At 36.1% G+C, this 20372-nt stretch overlaps 1 protein-coding gene across 2 annotated transcripts in view; it reads right to left on the bottom strand.

Annotated features, from left to right (window-relative positions):
- The window catches only part of LOC149532468 (uncharacterized), a 117373-nt gene extending 106475 nt beyond the window's left edge, over positions 1-10898 (bottom strand). Inside the window, exon 1 of one of the 2 annotated variants that reach the window (XM_089804769.1) lies at positions 10478-10898. In XM_089804769.1, the coding sequence (XP_089660895.1) occupies positions 10478-10738 (261 nt within the window). In that variant the 5' untranslated portion in view covers positions 10739-10898. The remainder of the gene's footprint in view (positions 1-10477) is intronic. The other variant, XM_089804768.1, reaches the window with a different exon arrangement.
- Between the last annotated feature and the right edge of the window lie 9474 nt (positions 10899-20372).

Genomic DNA, 20372 nt, shown 5'->3' with positions numbered 1-20372 from the left:
AAAGGTTTTCCCCGAGGGGTATTTAAGCACGGCTTGTAGGTAGTCATGGATATGCAATTTGGATTATTTCTTTGTACAACGAATTCTAGTCGAGATTCTCTATTGTTTTCCATTTCAGAAGTGAAAGATCTTCCCTACTTGGCTATTCCGATTTCGGTGCGATTCAACCCTCATCCTATTCCGTCGCCTATAATACTTTGCTCAGATATGGCAAGTCGGAGCATCATCTTTTGACATATATTAATTAAAGGTTGGTTGTGTTCAAATCTCCATTATTGTTTGGATTTATCTCATAAATTCGGATCTATAAGTTTTGGTTACAGGACTTAGTTCTTTTCCTCCAATCCGCACACCATTTGTCACCGTGGCTTAGCAGAAATCATTGTACATCAGCCCTTTCACCATTTCGTACGACCATCTCCCTGTCTTCATCGTACGACAGTCATTTTGTTCACCCCCAATAATCGTACAACCCTCTCTAGCCACTATACAACCTACTTCCTACTATACGGCCTTGTACCATACGTTTAGGCCCACACCCCCTCTATTGTACGGCTCACACTCCCTTGGCACTCACTGTACAACCATCACCCAACTGCATTCCATATGACATCTAGAGCTCATCGAACTTCCCATACACTGTACAACCTCTGTCCCTCCCCTCCCAACTTGGTGTGGCACATGTATGGACCTTCCTACATTGAGGGAGAACTACCTTAAGCACTGACCTTAAGCACTGGGCACCCGAAGCACTGACCCGAAGCACTGAGGGATACTACTTGGAGCACACAACTAGACTACCTGAAGTAGACGACAAGACTACCTAAAGCATACTACGAACTTCATAAGGGAACTCTAGAACAAAGTATTACAGTGGTACCAAAGCAAAAACCGTTCGGGAGAATCTCTGAAACTTTCGAGAACATTATAGAAATAGTTCGGAACATTACATAGAGGGGAGAGCATCAGTGGAGGACTACAAAGTAATTCCTATTGTGCTAGGTTCTCCAGTGGTTAGCATGATAGTGGTAGATTATTCAGAATGTTGTGCATCAGTTCTTAACACTACTCCCTTTCCTTCACAAGATTTGGGCATGATATCACTTGATGTGGGGATGTGCTCTTATGGAGATTTGTTTCCTTCTGCCAATAGAAAATCTTTTGTTTCATCTCATACAACTGATAATATCGGACAGTTGGCAATGCCACAATTTTAGAGGGATCACTCATGGATTGCAAGGGAGCGGGATTTTCTATTGTACTGAGTCATTCATGCAATATTTACTTGAGAGTGAGGATTTGCAAGAGAGACCATACAGAGAGTCTGAGGGTAGACTCATTTGAGGCACTTGTGATATATGGCGTTTGGTGAGAAAGATTGTAGAGTCCTTGACTACAATGCTTCCCTAGAGGAATTTTGTGGTTGGTTTTGTTAGAGTAATAAAGTTTTTTCTTATTAATTAAATCATATTAATTTAATTATTAAGTCACTTATTATCTCTAGTTTACTTAAGCTAAACTTTAGACATCTAATAATTAATTCTTTGATTGATTATTATAATGCAACTTAGGTTATTTACCTGTTAGGGTTTTGATCTCCTTTATAAGGATGATCTCTCTTTGTAATCCATTCATTTACTTTTGATAATAGCAATCTTTTTTTGTTCATCAAGAACGTTTCATTTATGGACCGGGGAATTCCAACCTCCATAGCTTTTACTTCTCTCTTTCTATGATAGGTGTTTGCATGTAGGGGATTCTTGGGAGCTATGGGGTTGATCTTTCATCAACTTCAACATGGTATCAGAGCTCTAGATCTTCATGCCCCTGCTCTGTTCATGAGAAATTTGGCTTGGCTTATAGATCTGTGTTTTTTTCAGAGGGTTTTAGTTCTTTAGAAATATTTTTTGGATCTAGGGGGTCACTGGTTTTTGGGACACTTTGAGCCCAAACATACCTCATTATTGATCTTAGAGCACCCAAAAATCCCTATTTTCATATAAAATTTGTCCAATTCAAAGACAAATAGAATCTGAGGCAAAAAAATATTGCTCCCAGATTGGGCACATTTACTAAGGCGACGATTTGATGATTTTTTTGACACAAAAATTGATAATTTTGGCATGAAAATTGAGATCTTTTGACACAAAAATTGAGATTTTTCGGCACACAAATTGAGATTTTTGACATGAAAATCAAGAATTTTTGGCACATAAAAAGAGATTTTTTGCGCACAAATCAAGATCTTTTGGCACAAAAATTGAGACAATTTTGATACGAAATTGACATGCTTCCCGACATAATTTTTCTCCTAGTATCATGTTTCCCAAGACATTTTGGTGTGGATTCCAAGGCAGTAAATATTTTTATTTTGCCCTTCTAGCTCTGCTTTGACCTACATGTGGTTTTGTGGCCGTAAATTGCTCATTCGGACTTTGCTCTTTGCAAATGAGATATCACCAGAAAGCTAGTTCTAAGCCTTTCATGAAGGTGCAATTTATTTGGACTTTTGATGTTATTTGATTGTCAATTTATGCAATCAAAGTGAGAGGTTCCATTTTGCACTCTGAGAGACATATCTTGAGACATTCTATTCTCTAGATTTTTCTCTAGGCACATCCCATTCAGTTTTTTTCTTATTTTTGCATTCGGGTGGATATCTTTGGTTGTTCCAGGTCCAAAGATCAATTTTGTTGCTTCAGATGATTTTCATGTGAAAATCTTGATTTTCTATCTCTTTTGATCTTTGTTGACATCCTTTTGTAGTGTTTTTTGCAAATGTACTAAGATAAAATGCCACTCTTGCATTTCGAGATCTTGCACATCTTTGTGTTTTTTTTGTACTCGCACTACATTATAAAGTGCTTTGGGGGGTTTTCATGTTGGCCATATTTGTCATCTTCCTTTATCAAGTGAGTGTTCCTTCCATGACATTAGCTTCATGATGTGTTGATGACACATGCCATTATAGGTGTTTGTATTTCTTTTGCACTCTTGATGTTCCTGGTTCTTCATTCTATAGGAGATATTGCATGCAATTTCAGTGTTCATGTCTTACCTCTCAGCATTATAGGGGGTTATGTTGGTTCTATTGCTTTCATGGTTCGATGGAGTGAGCTATGTATTCAGTATTTGATCCTATGTACTAGGCAATTGCAATGGTTGGATACCTATGCATTTCAGTGAGATGGATTATTTACCGTATAGATAATCTTTCATTCCTATTTTTGGAGACTATGAAGATACATTTCATCTTTGATTGATCAGCTCTTCAGACTTAGTCTTCTCTACCTGGTCATGTTATAGTGGAGGTTCTTCAGATTAGCAGTTTGGTAGTGTTTGCAACTTCATGCTTCAGTGGTGTTCTTCATGATCATTCTTTTGTTCCTATCTTTTGGGACATTCCTTAGTTTGGAGGCTTCTTTGGTCCTTCACTAGTTCTTTTAGTATTATTTCCATCTCTTTTTGGAGTAGGGCTTTTCCCATGTGGTTTTCTCTATTTCTCCTCTTTTTAGAGATTTGGTTGTGCTTGATTAGCTCATTAGGCCTTGTTGTCGGGACCCAAATTTACTTTCAACAGTAGTTTCTAGGTTTTTAGTTACTCCCTAAATTTATCTTAAGCGAGGGTGTTAGAGTAATAAAAAAATTTCTTATTAATTAAATCATATTGATTTAATTATTAAATCACTTATTATCTCTAGTTTACTTAAGCTAAACTTTAGGCATCTAATAATTAATTCTTTGATCAATTATTAAATGCAACTTAGGTTAGTTACCTGTTAGGGTTTTGATCTCTTTTATAAGGATGATCTCTCTTTGTAATTCATTCATTCACTTTTGATAATAGCAATTTTTTTGTTCATCAAGAATGTCGCATTTATGGATCTGGGAATTCTAGCATCCATAGCTTTTGCTTCTCCCTTTTTGTGATAGGTGTTTGCATGTAGGTGATTCTTGGGAGCTGTGGGGTTGATCTTTCATCAACTTCAACAGGTTTTGCTAAAAGGGTTGCCTAGGATCTTGCTCAATCAATAGTTTGAAGTTAGAGATTGGAGTCATCTCTAGATTCTTAATTTGGTATTGATGAGCCATTGACAGAGATTGGAGCTTTTTACTAGCATTACACAATGAGGAGTGCTCATCATTTCACTTTTTCCCTACTAGTAGAAGATTTGGTTTCATGTTAGTGTAGGTTGGCTCCAATTTCATACCATCCATTATGGGATGGGTTAGTACCATCTTTTGTAGATGGGATCAACATTTGTGATTTAGATCGCTTGCAGTACCCACACACCCAGGACAATTTGGCAGAGGTTGGAGCTGGTAGTAGTGTTTTAGGTACGTATGGTTGTTACCATCTCCACAATGTTGTTGGGCGTGGGTGTCAGTTAGATGGGGACTCAAGTGTTGACGAAGTTGGTGTTTTGATTGGGTTGAGTTCCAATGAGTTATTGCCTCCATCAGCACCTATAGTCAGTTTTCAAATGATTTTGCTATTGATATCCATTATTTGGGTGTCAATATTATAAGAGTTAGTAGTGTACGACAAAGATATTGCATAGTTTCACCCTTGGAATCTAGGTGGACTGTGGTGTACATTTTTTCTTTAGATTGCTTGGGGACAAGCAATCTTAGGGAGGGAGGACTGTAATGTCCCCATTTTTAGCAGGTTCCTACAATTGTATTGGTTAGTTCATCACCGCAACCCTCATGAGCTAATAATGGAATTTGAGAGTCTTAGTTGTGGAGTTTTTAGGCTTTCCAATGGGTTATGGTGAATTTTGGCTCTGTTTTGAGGGACTTACTATTTTTAGTAAGTTAACAATTGGTTCTAATGAGCTCAATTGAGTTAGGAGTTGAGTGATGCTCTTAGTTTTTATTTTTGGCTTCTGGTTTGAGCTCCAAGAATCTTGGAGGGAGCGTTTATTTTTAGTAAGTCACCCCGTCAAGTTCATTCATCAATTTTCTTCACCAGGATCACTCCTGTGTTGTCAAATTTTGATTTTAATGCTTCTTCAATCATTTTTGCAAGATAGGTGAATTATTATTATTATATAACTAATATGTTGAGGTTGCTAATCTTGTTGGTATTGTATGTTGGCCACCTTAGTGTCATAGCTCATTGGAATGGGTTGAAAAGTTATAAATCTTCAGCACAAGAAACAATGACCTCGCGTATCAGAATATCATGATTGGTTGAAAAGGTCATTTTGGGAGCCAAAAGAAAATTAATAAATTATATTATGTGCCTAGGTATAAAGAGCAAAAAGTCTTTTAATTGAAAGGTGTGTAGTTGAAGCTAACTTGCACAATGGAGATTATAAATATAGCTCCCATTATGAGAATTCATCATCCATTTGTCTATTGCTTTTGTTTTGATCTTTGTGAGGGTTTATGAATTTGGTGGTTTCCAATTCCTTTGTGGAGGTATAGGGGTATTGATCTGATTTGATTTTCAATCTGAATATAGTTTCTTCTCTTCTGAGATCACTGTTGCTGAGAAGAAGATTAGTTGCTGAAGAATTAGTTTTTAGAGACTTCTCTTATGTTTCCTACTGTGGCTGAGAAGTATTTCTTGCTAGCAATTTAGAGGTCTGTTGGATGCCCAAGTTTATTTGTTACTGGGCATTACATCAATCTGCATATAGGCATTGGAAATCTGGCTTGATCAAGAGCTGCCTTTGTAACTGTTTGCATTAATAATCTGAGCGATTAAGGGTTTCAGTTTTGGGCGCCCAATCGCCCTTGCATTTTGCATGTGAATTGCTTGGTTAAACCACATCCATCTTGGCATCTCTCTCATTGCAAATGATAGCCAAAGGTTGGCGATCTTTCTGCCCTATTACAACCAGCTTATACTACTCCAAGGCCTCTTTCAGTAGGCTGCAAATTTAGTCAGTACAGGCCTGTGAATTCCTTGTTGGAAGAGGATGTGAAAGGAACGGAACATTCTGTTTTTTATCAATTTGTAAAGCAATCTGTAAATTCAGGAGTCTAGAATAGTAAAATGTAAGTTGATGTTTATTAAGTTTGATTGCATGTATTATTTTAGCTTCGCTGTTGTGGCTTATCTATTCACACTTGGCTATATCAAGAAATCAAAACCCATTTATTGAAAGATTACAAGGGGAAAGAATAACAAAATTTACAAAGAAACAATACTATCATTCAGTTTGAGCAGCGGAAGCCAGTTTGGGTTCTTTACACGTGAGGCCAAAGAAGCCTATAGGACCACCTAAGTAGCACACCCTATAATGGGTGTCAAGATCTTGAGCACTTTGCAACCTCTTATTTAGATTTCTTCTTGAACAATATATTTTGATCACAAGGGTTTTTGGTTTTGTCTAGCTATGTTTCTTCAAATAGAGTACTTAAATCATATGTTTCTAAAAATTCCACATAGCTAGAAATAGATGTCATTGTATGCTAGGTACTCTAGGATAATATGTTGTTTTCTCTCTTCCACACCCCTATTGCAGAATAGGCATATCCTTTTTCCCCAATCTTCCTTAGGAGTTATCCATCTACTTGATTCACACCTCAAATGGTACAAACTAGTCCTAAGTTGAGCTATGATAAATTTTTCTCTCCATTTGATATTTGCTCCTATGTATTCTTTTTCCTTGTGATCTACTTTTCCCTCATGGTCTCCCATGAGGTTAAATTCTTTGTAGTAGGCTATCTTACGTCCATTTTGCTTTGACCATATGATATTCTTGAATTTGTGCCCCACAAATTTTTTAATTTCTTCATTGGTATCCAAGCATTCTTGTATGTTAACATCACAGGTTTTTCATTCACTTGTCATTTTGCTTCATCCACATAATAAAATTAGGCCAGCAGTGTTTTACCATACTTTGCGTTTTCTTTAAGTAGCTTAACAACTGGACCATTGCCAACGTCTTTTAACGGGAAAAAACCTGTTTCTGCCAATAAGATATAAGGGACAGCAATTTAAATTCTGAGTCTGCTGATAATTGGATGTTTTTGAATTCTTTCTGCTTGCCTCTATTTCTGATTTGACATGTTGCTGCCCCAAATCTCACATCTATAAAGGGTCACTGGGGTGACCAACAAACCAAAATGCATTTTCTTGGTTTTTAATCATAGTTGAGTTTGATAGTAATTAGTTTCTTGAGATCCTTGGCATGCATTCAGTATTGTTAATTTTCTGAGGCTTCTGGGGACTTTCCAGACCCAACCATACACAATCATGTGAGATGGTTAAACTTATAAGTTACATGCAAGTGTTTGGTGAGCTGAAATCTTTTGGTGAGTACTTTTATTAAGGCATCTTGATGCTAGTTGATCAGTTTTGACTAGATTTGAGGTAGAAAAAATAGAAGTTTGAATTTCTTAAAGAGGCTGAACACCTTCAGCTAGCCACACCATTCATTGGAACGAGTAAGATTGAGATAGAAGAGGCCTTGGTTACTGTGCTAAGAATCGGCTGTAGAAGGTGCCCAGCACTTGAAAAGGCAATGCAAACAGTTGTCTATTCATTAAGGATTAACTGCAGGGATTTAGGGGTATATCGAATCAGCTGCCCCTGTCATTGATGCTTAGAAATCAAATCTGTACCTTTGGAGTGTTCTGTTATCATTTAAGAGAATCTTCCTTTCATTTTGTAGCGGAATATTAGCAAAAGACTTCTCTTAATTTAGTAGTTTATTGAGCGTTGACATGATGAAGACTTGAATTTTTTAGTGTTTTTTTCAAGATTAATTGTGGACTGGAATTGTGTTGCAGGGGACCTATTCAGTTCACATTGGTGCTTTCAGTCAGTATTTCATGTTGTTCTTCATATTAACCTAGAAGTTTTCTTTCCACTGATATCAAGGTCTTTCAATAGTTAAGTGAAGGCGGGGATTGGCAAATAGGTGATGAAGAGTCTTTCCAAAATTTTAATAACTTTCTGCTGCATGACCTGCTGCTACCAAGCTGAATAAATCTGCCAGACTTCTTTACTGAGGTATTTTTATACGATTAGTTGCTAGTTGAATTCTGCAAACATCTCCTGTTGCTATATATAATTGAAAGATCAAATTTTCATGATCATAAGATCATTCAATCATTATAAGATCATTCCAAGAAACATTGAATAAATTCACTAGAGAGTAAATTACTAAATACTATCAGCAGAGAGATCTATTTCCATTATCATATGACCTATTATTTGACAAGTTTCCCAAAAAAATTCTAGCAAACAGGGTAGGACCCTAGATATTGAAAAAGAAATGGATAGAAACTTTCTCTCACAGGATCTGCCTTCCAGGAATTAAGTATCTTTGACTTCTTATCCATGTTAATGAATACTTCGGCAAGACAATATCAGGCAGACAATTCTAGAAGATATTGTGATATACCTTGGTGGTTTCCAAATTATAAATTTGTGAGGTTTTGAGGACCAGTGCACCCTGAATGAATCACAAACAATAGAATGATTCGCTGATCACCAAGAATGACTAGTAACTTAGCAAGTGAACCCATTGTTCGTGATTTGTGCACAGTACATTGGCCCCCAAAACAAGAGCCTCACAAACTCATCAACAGATTCTGGACAATACGTAATTCCCATCAAAATTTGGTTGAATTATTGTACGAGTCATTAGGAATGTGTATTCTACACTAGCAGAGCAGAATTCAACTACTGAATTCTCATCAACACTTGAATTATTGTAATGCATTCTCATTAACTCTTGCCTTGAATAAAGACTTTCTTACAGCTGTATCTTGTAATTTGGTATTTCCTGTCATTGCCCTAGGTGTCAGCTTGTAGCCAAGTTTTTTCTAATTCTAAGGTCCCCTAGCAAGATGTCAGCCAAATGTTAAAACCATCAACACGCGTAAATATATATCTCATGAGCCAAACTAACCATAACCTTGATTCAAAATCTTCCTAACCCCTCACTTACTTCTTAAAACAGGGTACAGAAAAATGAGGCAAAACTAATTTACTGCAGACTGCACAAGTATGATCGAATCACCCCAAATTTACTTTTATACAATTTTTGCTTTTTGAATATTGACATTTAGAAATTTATCCTAAAAATGTATTGTGGCTGGGTGAAGTGATGAGTCAAGGTGTAATGAAGCTAAGATCAAAAGATTCAGAACGGTCCACTGCCCCAAATGTGCGTGTGTGTGGATTAGCCAGCTGCTATTACAGTATGTGCTCTTGCTCCAATGTTCTATGGGCGAATGACAGTTTTCCAACCCCACTCTTCATACTATAATTTCCAGCCTCAATGTAAAATTCAGAAAAATCTATTTGCATAAAGGAAAATAGGTCATCTTTCTCGCTTGGTTGTATTTGTATATTAAATTTCCTTATTCTAAAATTAAGAGACTTCATCCACTCTGATACATTAAACAGTGAAACAAATCTCAATCCTTTCCTAGATCGCTGACTGTACAGTATAGTGCAGAAGACACTGTACAAAACAATACATACAAGCAGACTGCAAGATTGGAGGAAACCTCTATAACTGAGTAGATTGCCAAGAGTCTAAATTGAACCATGTGCCAAATTTCTGCTAATATCCACAAAAGTCTGTCAATGGGCAAATCCTGGAAAAATTTAAATATCGTTAACCATTAACAGAATCGTATTAGTCCTTTCTCGAGATCCATAAGTGTACTGTAGAAGGCACTATACAAAACAATCTACACTGTATCAGGCTATAAGAATTGGAAGAGTCAATTGCAGCTCATGTCAAGTTTATGATAACACCCATATATTATTGGGCATATCATGAAAGAACTTTGGTATTTTGAACCATCACCATAAAATTAAGTAAATTATTTATAGCAATAAAATTCACTCATATAATGCACTGACAAGCAAACAGTCTTAATCCAATTGTGCACATTGTGGAGCCTGTCTGATTTTTTTATCAGGTAGTTCAAAGGTTCAAATCTGGCTGAAAAGGTGGGGCAAAGAAGCACTTGTATTCTCAACTTCAGCCTCTTAGAGAGGAGGAAACACCTCTAACATTAGTGGTCCCATCTACCATCCGATGGATGCAATTGAAATGTTTCCTTTCAATTCAATTCCATAGTGAATAGAATTCACAAGGAAATGGTCAAAGAACAAGTAGTTTCATTCACTAATGCAGTCAGAAATTTGGGACACGATTTAAAACACCTATTTGTGTACAATTCGAACACTGAATTGAACATAAATGCACGAAGTAGACTACCGCAGGGGAGGGAATGCAGATGCCATCACTGAGCTCAACTACAAATGTAAACATGAAATTGAAGATTCAAATCTCACGGCAACATACAAATTGCAGCAGATTATTCTCTAAAGGGAAACGAATTGTGAATAGTTAACTAATCGAATTTTCCCCTGTACATAATGTGTCCTGTTCCTGAATGCATACCGCGCAAATAATACATAATTTCTAAGAGATTGCATTTAAATGCCTCACGAACAATGCGGGCTAAGCCAAAAGAGAAAAGATGAACTTACAGCCGGAGACAGAGATCTGGCAGTCCTGGTTTCAGCATTTGAAGTAGATTTTGCATAAGCTTTGTTGGCAGAGGGCGAAGCGCTACGAGACGGTAAAAAATGACTTCTGTCACCGTTCCTTGAAGGAGACTGTGAAGCCATGGCATGCGCAAGGCGCTGAGCTGCAGCCTTCGCTGCATTGCTCTTCTCAGACTTTTTAACGGGCGAAGGCACTTCCTTAACATTCGAATTGACAAGTTTTTGCCTCGAATGTCGATCCATGAAAATTACTCAGATCTGAATAATTTCCGTGGTGCGCAGCACAAATATATTTAGAAAAATGTGTAGCGTTTCAGCTTAGTGCGGGTTACGACACGTAGAATTAAGTACAGGGTATTCTGCGTGCTTTGGCCAGTTACGAAATATGACCGTCCGTTGCTTCAAGTATCGGACGGCTGGCAAGAGTTAGTTAAAAGCAACCATGGAAAGTGATTATAAAAGGAAGTTAATAATGGCGCATAAAGGGTAACGTCCACTTCAAAAATCCTCACGAAGACATTCGGACAGCGACACCGCGATAGCAGTCGCTTTAAAGGAATGTAACTAAATCTCAACTTAGAGTTTGAGATTTAACACGTGCGTAACTTCGTTCTTCCCCTCAGGCCTGGAATTTGATGGCTGTATTGGTCGTTTTTCTAGTTTTAAATTGTATATGACAGTCATAAAATTTCTTGGGCCGTATGTGGTGACAAGTTAAACTTTTATGAAAGCATAAATATTACACTTAAATACTGTCAAGATTTATTATAGTTATGTACTATTTTTAATTCATATAAACTTATTTTAGTAATTTAAGATCATACATAATATATACTTGTTTTAGCAACTTAAATTATTAGTATGAAGTATACATACTTATAAACTTTCTTAATCTTAGATATATTACAAGTTCATAATTATTATTTATAATTTTATTAAACATATGTATTTAGAAACATCTCTTTATTGTAAATGTTACTAATTATTACATATATTATATCGATAAAATATTTCAATTTAAAAGTATTATTAAATTATTCTTAAATTAGTGAAAAATGACAACTAATATTAGTTTTAAAACGTAAAATGAAAGGCAACAAACAAACTAAACCGTCATAAAAAATCATATCACATGCAAGGGTGACCGTCAAATTCCAAGCCTGCTTCCCCTTGCTAGTCACCATGGGGTTGAAAATTGATGGCCGTATATAGCTGTAATTTTCATTATCTCAAAAAATTGAATGTGTTATTTTAAGTTTTTTGAGCCAAACGATTTAGCAAGACTTATTTAGTCATTAGTATCCAAAAAAAACAAAAAAATAAATCACCTAAATACTATGAGTGTTTAGTGTCTTATTTGTTTTCATGACATGTGATTTCTTTTGAGCTCTATTTTGAAACATAGATCAATGAATTTGACTCAAAAACTATAGGGTTGATAGCAATATTAGAATATGTAATTTTTTTCCAAAAGCTATTAATAGACTTAAATTTATTCTTGTTAATTTAGTTTTAACTTCTAGATTTTATTGAGTGGAGTTTGTTTTATCATCAATGTTTTGGATCATGCTGCATTATCCATCATTAAGATGCAAGAGAGCAAAAGGGATGATGGATCATGTAGTATGATCTTAAACATTGGTGATAAAAAAACTCTACCCAATCAAATTCATAAGTTGAAACTACATTAGCATGGATTGTGGAAATCCAATAATCTTCTTGATAATTGTTCACTAATTTTTGTTATCGATATTTGAAATGTTTTCATTTACATTTAGTATATTAGGACTTTTACGATTTAAAGAGAGTTTATCTTTAAAAATTTGTATAATATATTTTAACTTATTATTATAATATTATTTAATTAGGATTTTGAAGGATTTTTCATATTCTTTTAGAAAGGTGGTTGATGATATTAATTCATAATAGATTTATACTTATAGGATTATTTGTGTCCAATTGTTTTTTCATTATAATAAAGTTTAATTAGTAATATGTCGAATATGTATTTTATTTAAAATCTTTTGCAATTTTGAGAAGTATGATTCAAGTTAGACACTGTCCACTTTTTATAGTTAACTTATCTTAAAAGAGTTTAGTTTTAGGGCAAGGTTTGTTTATTATGAGACAATTTAGTTGTGATTTATTACTTATCAGAAAATTAAGAGCTTTAAGTAATTCTTTTTGGCATAATTCCAATTGAACCTTGTTGGAATTAGATCCATAGCTTGTTTTGCAACTTTACATCCCAACTTTTTCTCATTATGTCATAATTTGGGATACACCCCTTTTCTAGTTATATTATTAGATTTATTTTTTAAAATTACCTTTTTTAAAAACCTATAATTGAGATTTTTGTAGTCAAGTTTTTTTAATGCTATTAACTTTGATTGTAATTGTTAAAGACTCTTACTGATGTACCCCTAGCATGACACATATTACTAGTTAATTGGATCATGGTTTCTTGTTTAATGATTTTATGTTTGATTTTACTCTTTTCATTTTGCTGCTTTTTGTCTTACAATAAGATTCTATGAATAACATTTTGCTTTGATTTTTGTGTTTTTAAGATATAAAGCTACCAAAAAAAGGGGGTCGGCCCTTACAAACAAAATGCTGGCAACCAACACACTACTAGCAAAAAAAAATATGGGACATCACTATAGTAGAGAACTACCCTAACAACCAAGAACAACCAGCTAGCAGAGAATTAATCAAACTAAATTGACAGTAATACTAACCATACTATGATTGTTCAAAGTATAATCCATTAGCATAAACAAACCAACCCATCTTAGAAACAACACACTACCATTTACATCTATTAGAGTAACATCAATTCTAGTATCCAAACCTATAATACTTAACAAACTATTAGAGTTTAGAATATAAAATTGTTGGCAAACAAGCCAACCCAAGTCTAAATAATAGCTGTAAACCAGCAAACTAGATAGCAACTGAAAATAAAAAACAACTAGGGACATAAACACCACTTTTATTTTCCATCCCTTTCTTTTCCTTTCCTAGCCAGGAGCACCCTAGCCTATTCCTCAACAAGAAACTTATAGAGGAGCTTATTATCCTCCATGTACAACCCCTTTTCATCCTTCTCCTACGCTAGCAATTGGAGTGTGGTAACAACAACATGAGTAACCTTTAGTGCAAGTTTAGAGAAGGAGTAAAACCCCTCCTCTAAGAATTTGACCTTTTTTTCTAATTATACCTTATTTTCATCATGTTCCTCCTCTTGTTTTCTTTTTCATCATTTCTATACACCTCATTAGTCTTTGTCAAGGGCTAGTTTTTATCCTGCAAAACTTGGGGTTAGTAAAAACATTGGTTTTTTCCTTTACCGAGGTGGAGATGGTAATGGGAGAGGTGTCCACTTTTTTGTTGTCCTCACAGAAGGTTATAGGCTATAGGGTAAAGCTCGGTGACACATGTGTAGTCTTAGTGGTGATGACATTACCAACAGATACTTGGGTAGTACCAGCAGACACCTGGGTATTATCAATAAAGTTTTCACTTTTTCTTTCTCCTCGTTCCCCTTTTCTCTCTTGGAGATAGAATGTTTCTCCTCCATTTCTCTTTCATTATTTTCAGAACTCTCCTCCTCCGCCTCATCTACCCTATATCTATTTTCTTTCAATTTGTACTTTGCCTATGTTTTTGCAAGCCTTCTTGACCTTCTCCTACCCTTTCCACCTCCTTCCTCTTTGGACTCCTCAATTTCCACTTGCACTAGTTTTTCAATTTTATTTTTTTTACTACCCTTATGTTCAATGACTAGTTCAGGGTTTTTCTTTTTCTTATTTTCCCTACTAGGGGAAGGGCACAGAGTGTGGATTTTGGTACCAATGCTAGTATTTGGTGGGGAATTCTAGTGGTGGCATTGATTTTCAACCATGAAAACCCTAGGGGGCAGAGGGCAAGATGGAATTAATAGAGTCTAAAAATCAAGCCCTAGTGGATGATGGTAAAATTATTACCCTTACTCGTCTTCTTCCTAACATCACTAATCATATCCTCAAGGGAATGTAACAAAAAGAACGAAATAGAAATGAAGTCTCTATTTCTAAAATGGTTCAGAAGGAGGAAGTGATACTAATAGCTTATCCCTTTAGAAGCCTCCTCTATAGCGAATAGGTTCTTCATTTTCTACAACAAATCTATTCATACTAGCCTCATCCACCATCTTCGTAATCTTCTTCCATTTCTTCCCCTTCATAGACATCCCAGTAGCCATAGCAATAACCTCTTCATTAACTTGGAATGTAATACCATTAATGGTGACCCTACGATCGTTCCACATGTTCACAAACTGAAGAGAACAATTTTTGTCATACCCTGCCATTGCCTACATGTAAGGAAGAAAACTCCCCTCTTTTAACAGGAACCAGGTTGTCATCCTATCTTTAAAATTTTCTATTTTTGTTGGCTCCAATCGATTCAAATCTCCACCCATTTCTTCCCCACTAACTCCTAATCCACCAACTTCAATAATTTGCATTTGAACCTTCTTGTCATTAATCTTTCTGTCAATAGTGATATTATTAAACATCAATAGCACAACAATGATGCGAATAGCCTCTAGAGTGTCTTTAAACTTCTTGCAAGAAATTTTTTTGGGTGCTTCAAAATCTCATTCATTTTCATTATGCGATTCATGCGTACTTGGTATCATTACTCTACCATCCATAAAATCTTTGATAGCATCCGAAACTATATAATTCGTACTTCCAAAAAGGTAATAATTTAAAATTTGCATTATGTTACCATAATGGTGAAGTAACTCATATCTCAAATTGTGACTATTTATTATCCAGTTTGTATGACGGTGTCTCATCATCTTTCCCTTATTCTTTTCATTAAATTTAGCAAATATCGCCTTCCTAGATATAATATTGCTACCAAAATTGGCACTAATCTTTATTTGTCTAGCCATGCATAATTTTTGTCCCCCCCCCCCCCCCCTTTCCTTGTAGATTAGTGTCTTAATTTCCTCCTTTAGCATATCCATGCTTCTCCAACATGTCATTTAATTCAAACCCCATGGCAGTCACAACGTCTGGGCCACCATATTAACTTCCTTGTATATGTGCTACAACTGGACTTTTTCTATCCCATTTATGATATGTCTAATGTTTGTGATGATAGTTTGGATATTCCAGCTAGGCTGAGAAGCTCCCTTCACCATGTCAATTATTAATTTGGAGTCATCTTCTATAGTTATTTCCTTTATTTGCATTTCACTAATTGATTGTAGACCCCAAGTAGAGCCACCGCTTCAGCCAAATTGTTACTTCCCCCTCCAACATTCCTAGAGTAGACTAGCAGCATATCACCATTTCCATTCCTCAGCACTTCGCCTGCCGCCCCTATTCCCTTTCTTGCAACACCATCAAAGTTCAACTTAAGTTGTGTTATTGTTGGTGGTTTCCATCTTGTTTGCTACCTCTTGATAACCTTATAATTATAAAATTTCTTAAAATTCCATTGAATACCCCACTTTTTCGCTATTCGGCATTCCTTCCTACTTGGTTCTTCCTTTGGTGTCTTACATTTGGCAATCCTTATATTTTATTTCAACAATTTCTCCATAATTCCCATAACTACCTCCTCAAGTCTTTCCTCTTCATGAAAAATGCTATTATTTCTTTCTTTCCATATGTGCCAGCAAATATATGGTGGGACTATCTTCCATAAGAATATCAACTTGAGATGAAAAAAAGGACAATCCTAGTTTTCCACAAATTGACTTAAGTTCTCCTTCATCACCCAACTTAATCCAAATTTCTCTCACACCAGCGACCAAATCTTTAGGGAATATGGGCATTCAAGGAAGAGGTGCGAGATAATCTCCTCTTTTTCTTTGCATAGATAACATTTGTTTGTCATAAAAAAACCCCTTTTATTAGATTATCTAGTGAGAATATTTTACCATGTTGAATAGTCCACCAAAAAAAATTTATTTTGGATAGAAGATTATTAATCCAAACTTTACTCCATATTTTGGGGCAAAAGTCCTTTCTAAAGATTTTTTGTAAGCTGACTTGACAATAAAATTACCAGTAGGAGTTAAATCCCATACCACCTTATCCTCCTGACCTTGAATTGGTAGTCTTTGTGCTTCAATCATCTCTTTGAGTTCATTAAGAAGTTGGATATCCTCCTAAGAACATGTATCTTTTGTAATTTCTTCCACTTCCTTCCATGGTTAATATGATCCCCCACTCTTAGCCCCATCTCTATCTTCAATTTCTCCATTAGTCTTCTAAATTTGTTGTAAACCAACAGTTCCCCCACCCCCCCGCCCCATCCAATTAGCCTCCTAGACTTGATTTTTCACCCATTACCCATAATCCACCTTACCCCTTCCCTCAGCATACCTTTTCTTTTGACAATATTCATCCATATTTTGGATCCCCTTGGGAGGTCATTGTTAAAAAGATTATGAGCAAAAAGGGAATTAGAAAGGTATTTAGCTTTCATGATATTGCTCCAATCCATATTATTTTCTCCCAGTCTCCATCCAATTTTAGCAAGGAGGGCTTTATTCAAATCTCAAAGCCTTCTCACTCCTAGTCCCCCCCTTTCCTTTGGTAAACATCCTCCTAGTTGACAAGATTTAATTTATTCTTTTCCTCTATACCTAACCAAAGGAAATTCCTCTATATTCTCTCAATTTTTTCTGCCATATTTTGATTTATTTTAAAATGGGACATAAAGTATATTGGAATACCGTGTAGAGCCACAAAGAGTAGTTGTAGTTTACCAGTATTACTAAGGATTTTCCCTTTCCATCCTGCCAACTTCTTTTGGATTCGTTCAACAATAGTATTCCATAAATCATTAGTCACCTCCCTAGTGGTTAATAGTAGGCCAAGATATGTATTTGAAAGGTTGGCCGATTGGTAGCCTAGGATGTTCCTAATCTTTCTGTGCATAATAGCATTAGTGTTAAAAAAAATAAAGTTTACTTTTAAAGTAGTTTATTTGCTGACCTGAGCTATCTTCATAGTTTCTAAGTATACTCTTCCATGCCTCAGCTTCCATAATAGAGGACTCTCTAAAGAGAAAGGTATCATCAACAAATTGTTGTAGTACTTCAGATTTAGTAGTGGTAGTAGGTTTAATTCCCTTAACACATTCTATACTTACCAATTTGGTAAATGATGTCCCTAGGACCTCTACCATCATAATAAAGATGTAAGAGGAAAGTGGGTCTCCTTGCCTTAAACCTCTTTATGCTTCAAAATTTCCCCAAAGAGAGCCATTCAGTAGGACTGCATATTGTACTGGGCCCACCATCATCCTAATAATGTTTATGACTTTATCATTAAACCCAACTCTTTCAAGCACATCATAAAGGAAGTCCCACTTTACCTTATCATACACCTTAGATATATCCAGCTTGAAGGCCATACCAGGTCTTTTACTTTTCTCCATGGAATGTATGATCTTGTGAGTAGTTATCACAACATCCAAAAAAATTCTTCCCAGCATGAACCCCTTTTGTGGTGCTTGTATGATGCTCTAGAGGAAGGGCTTGATCCTATTGACCAACACTTTGGAAAGAATTTTATAGATTGTATTACACAGGCTTATAGGTCTAAAGTCTAGGAGACTCGTGGGTGTTGGAGTCTTAGGGACTAGAGCAATAAAAGCCCTATCTATCCTTTTTAGCATCTTTCCCATTCTAAAGAAATCCCTAGTAGCCCAAATCAACTCATTTTTAATGACCTCCTAGAAATGCTGAAAAAATGTAGGGGGGAAACCATCAAGTCCTGGGGCCTTGTAAGCTTTCATGGAAAACATAACCCTTTTCACTTCCTCCTCTATGATGTTTCCTAGAATGCTATTATTTTCTAGTTCTCCAAGCACTTATGGAATAGTATTTATCAAACTTCTTCTAATAATCCATTTTCCTAATCTAAAATCCTTTTTATAAGCCTTGCTAAAGTATTCCACCACATGTCTTCCAATTTCCTCCTAATCCTTATATTCTCCCCCCCTTCTCCTTCTAACCTGTTGATTGTGTTTCTTATTTTATGATTAGAAGCCAACCTATGGAAAAAGGTGGTATTCCTATCTCCCTCAGTTAACCATTGAACCCTTGATCTTTGCTTCCAAAATATTTCTTTCTTCAGAATGATATCCTTCCATTTTTTTCTATACTCTTCTTCTTCTTGAGTAGCTCCATCCAAATTATTTCCCTCAACAATCTCCCCTTGCAGCTTCTTAAGCTTTTACTCCACCTCTCTTTTGACTTTGAATAGATCTCCAAAGGAGCTCTTAGCTGATCCCTTAACAGTTCTCCTTATATTATCTAACTTTTGAGTTAATTTATACATATCAGTACCATCAATCCTTATATTCCACCACTCTTAGACTTGGTCTTTGAATTCTGGGTGGGATTGCCACATAGTATCATACCTAAAAGGTTTTATACCATCCTCCGAATGAAAGATTAAAGGGGAATGGTCTGAAGTAGTTCTTGTAAGGTTCTCCAAGAGGGAATTACTCAACCAGTTCCAATTCCTTGTCACCATCAGTCTATCGAGTCTTACTTGAATGAGATCACCTCCTCTTCTATTATTACTCCATGTGAATGGGTTCCCTCTCAGATCAACATCAATGAAATCCATTTTTCCCATAAAATCATGAAGGTCCTACAAGCTTTCAGGGTACTCCCTATTTCCACCCAACTTTTTCGAATGATAGAGGGGGGTATTAAAATCTCCCATACACATTAACTATTTATCCTTCATAGTTTCTAAAATCCTTTCCAACTTTTTATAAGTTTCCTTCCTCCCTATCTTGCTATTAGAAGCATAGATATTGATAAGCTCCCATCTTTGAATACTAGTTTGGAACTCCGTTATTACAATTTTTTTTATCTCTCAATACCTCAACCCCTGTCATAGAACACGAATTCCACATGGTGGAAATACCCCCTAAGGCTCCATCAGCATCCATATGCATGAAGGCAGCCCCAAGCCAAACATGACTTACTAATCTATCAAAATTAGCACTAAACATTTTTGTTCCTTGAATATTAACATAATCCATTTTCTCCTGAAATATGCACTGTTTTAAAGCATACTATTTCTGGGGGTTATTTAACCCCCTTAAATTCCAAGAGAGGAATTTCATTTCTTGCCTCTTGTTATAGTCTCCAGTGTAAATTGTTTACCACTAGCCATGTCCTTTGCTACTTGTTTTGTCCTGGTAGCTCTACTAGTTGGTCTTCCAGTTGTACCACATGTTCCTACATCTGGTCCCCCCCCCCCCCCCCCCTTTCTTCCTTTTTTGTATTTCCCATTCTTCATTATCACTCGCTTGTGGGGAAGTAGGGAATAGTTCCTTTTTAGCTTTATCCAAACTTTCCATCACTTTTGTTGCCATCTCTACTGAAGATGCCTTCCTCATTCTCAAAGGGGTGTATAACCTTTCTTGTGGAGCACAATCTATAGCAATATGTTCCTATAAGTCCTTACCTCCCATACTTGTTGGAGTACTAGGAAGGGAGTGTTGAGCCACTATTTCACCTTCCTCCATCATTTCTCCTTCTTTAAGTCCCCCCAAAGGTGACCTTATTAATTCCTCTATTTCCCTTCTAAATGGATACTCCTCCATTTTCTTCTCTTCCTCTAAAGCTTCCCCCTCTTCAAGTTCACTTTGTCCCCTAGACCCTTTGACAGGGGTATCTTGTATCATATTAGCCTCCAAGTTTTGGTCAACCACAGCCACCTCCTCAAGTCTTGGGGCCTCTAAGGATTCCTCGACTGTATCTTTTACAATTCCTGGGGATCCTTCTTTTTGTTTCTACTTCTATAGTTGAGCTTTGTACAATCAACTATCACATGCCCAAAAT

The sequence above is a fragment of the Cupressus sempervirens genome, chromosome 10 (genome assembly GCF_028749045.1).
Source record: "Cupressus sempervirens isolate cs-2001-9-10 chromosome 10, ASM2874904v1, whole genome shotgun sequence".
Lineage (NCBI taxonomy): Eukaryota > Viridiplantae > Streptophyta > Pinopsida > Cupressales > Cupressaceae > Cupressus > Cupressus sempervirens.
Note: the sequence above shows the minus strand (reverse complement) of the source record. Positions and strands in the feature narration are given on the sequence as shown.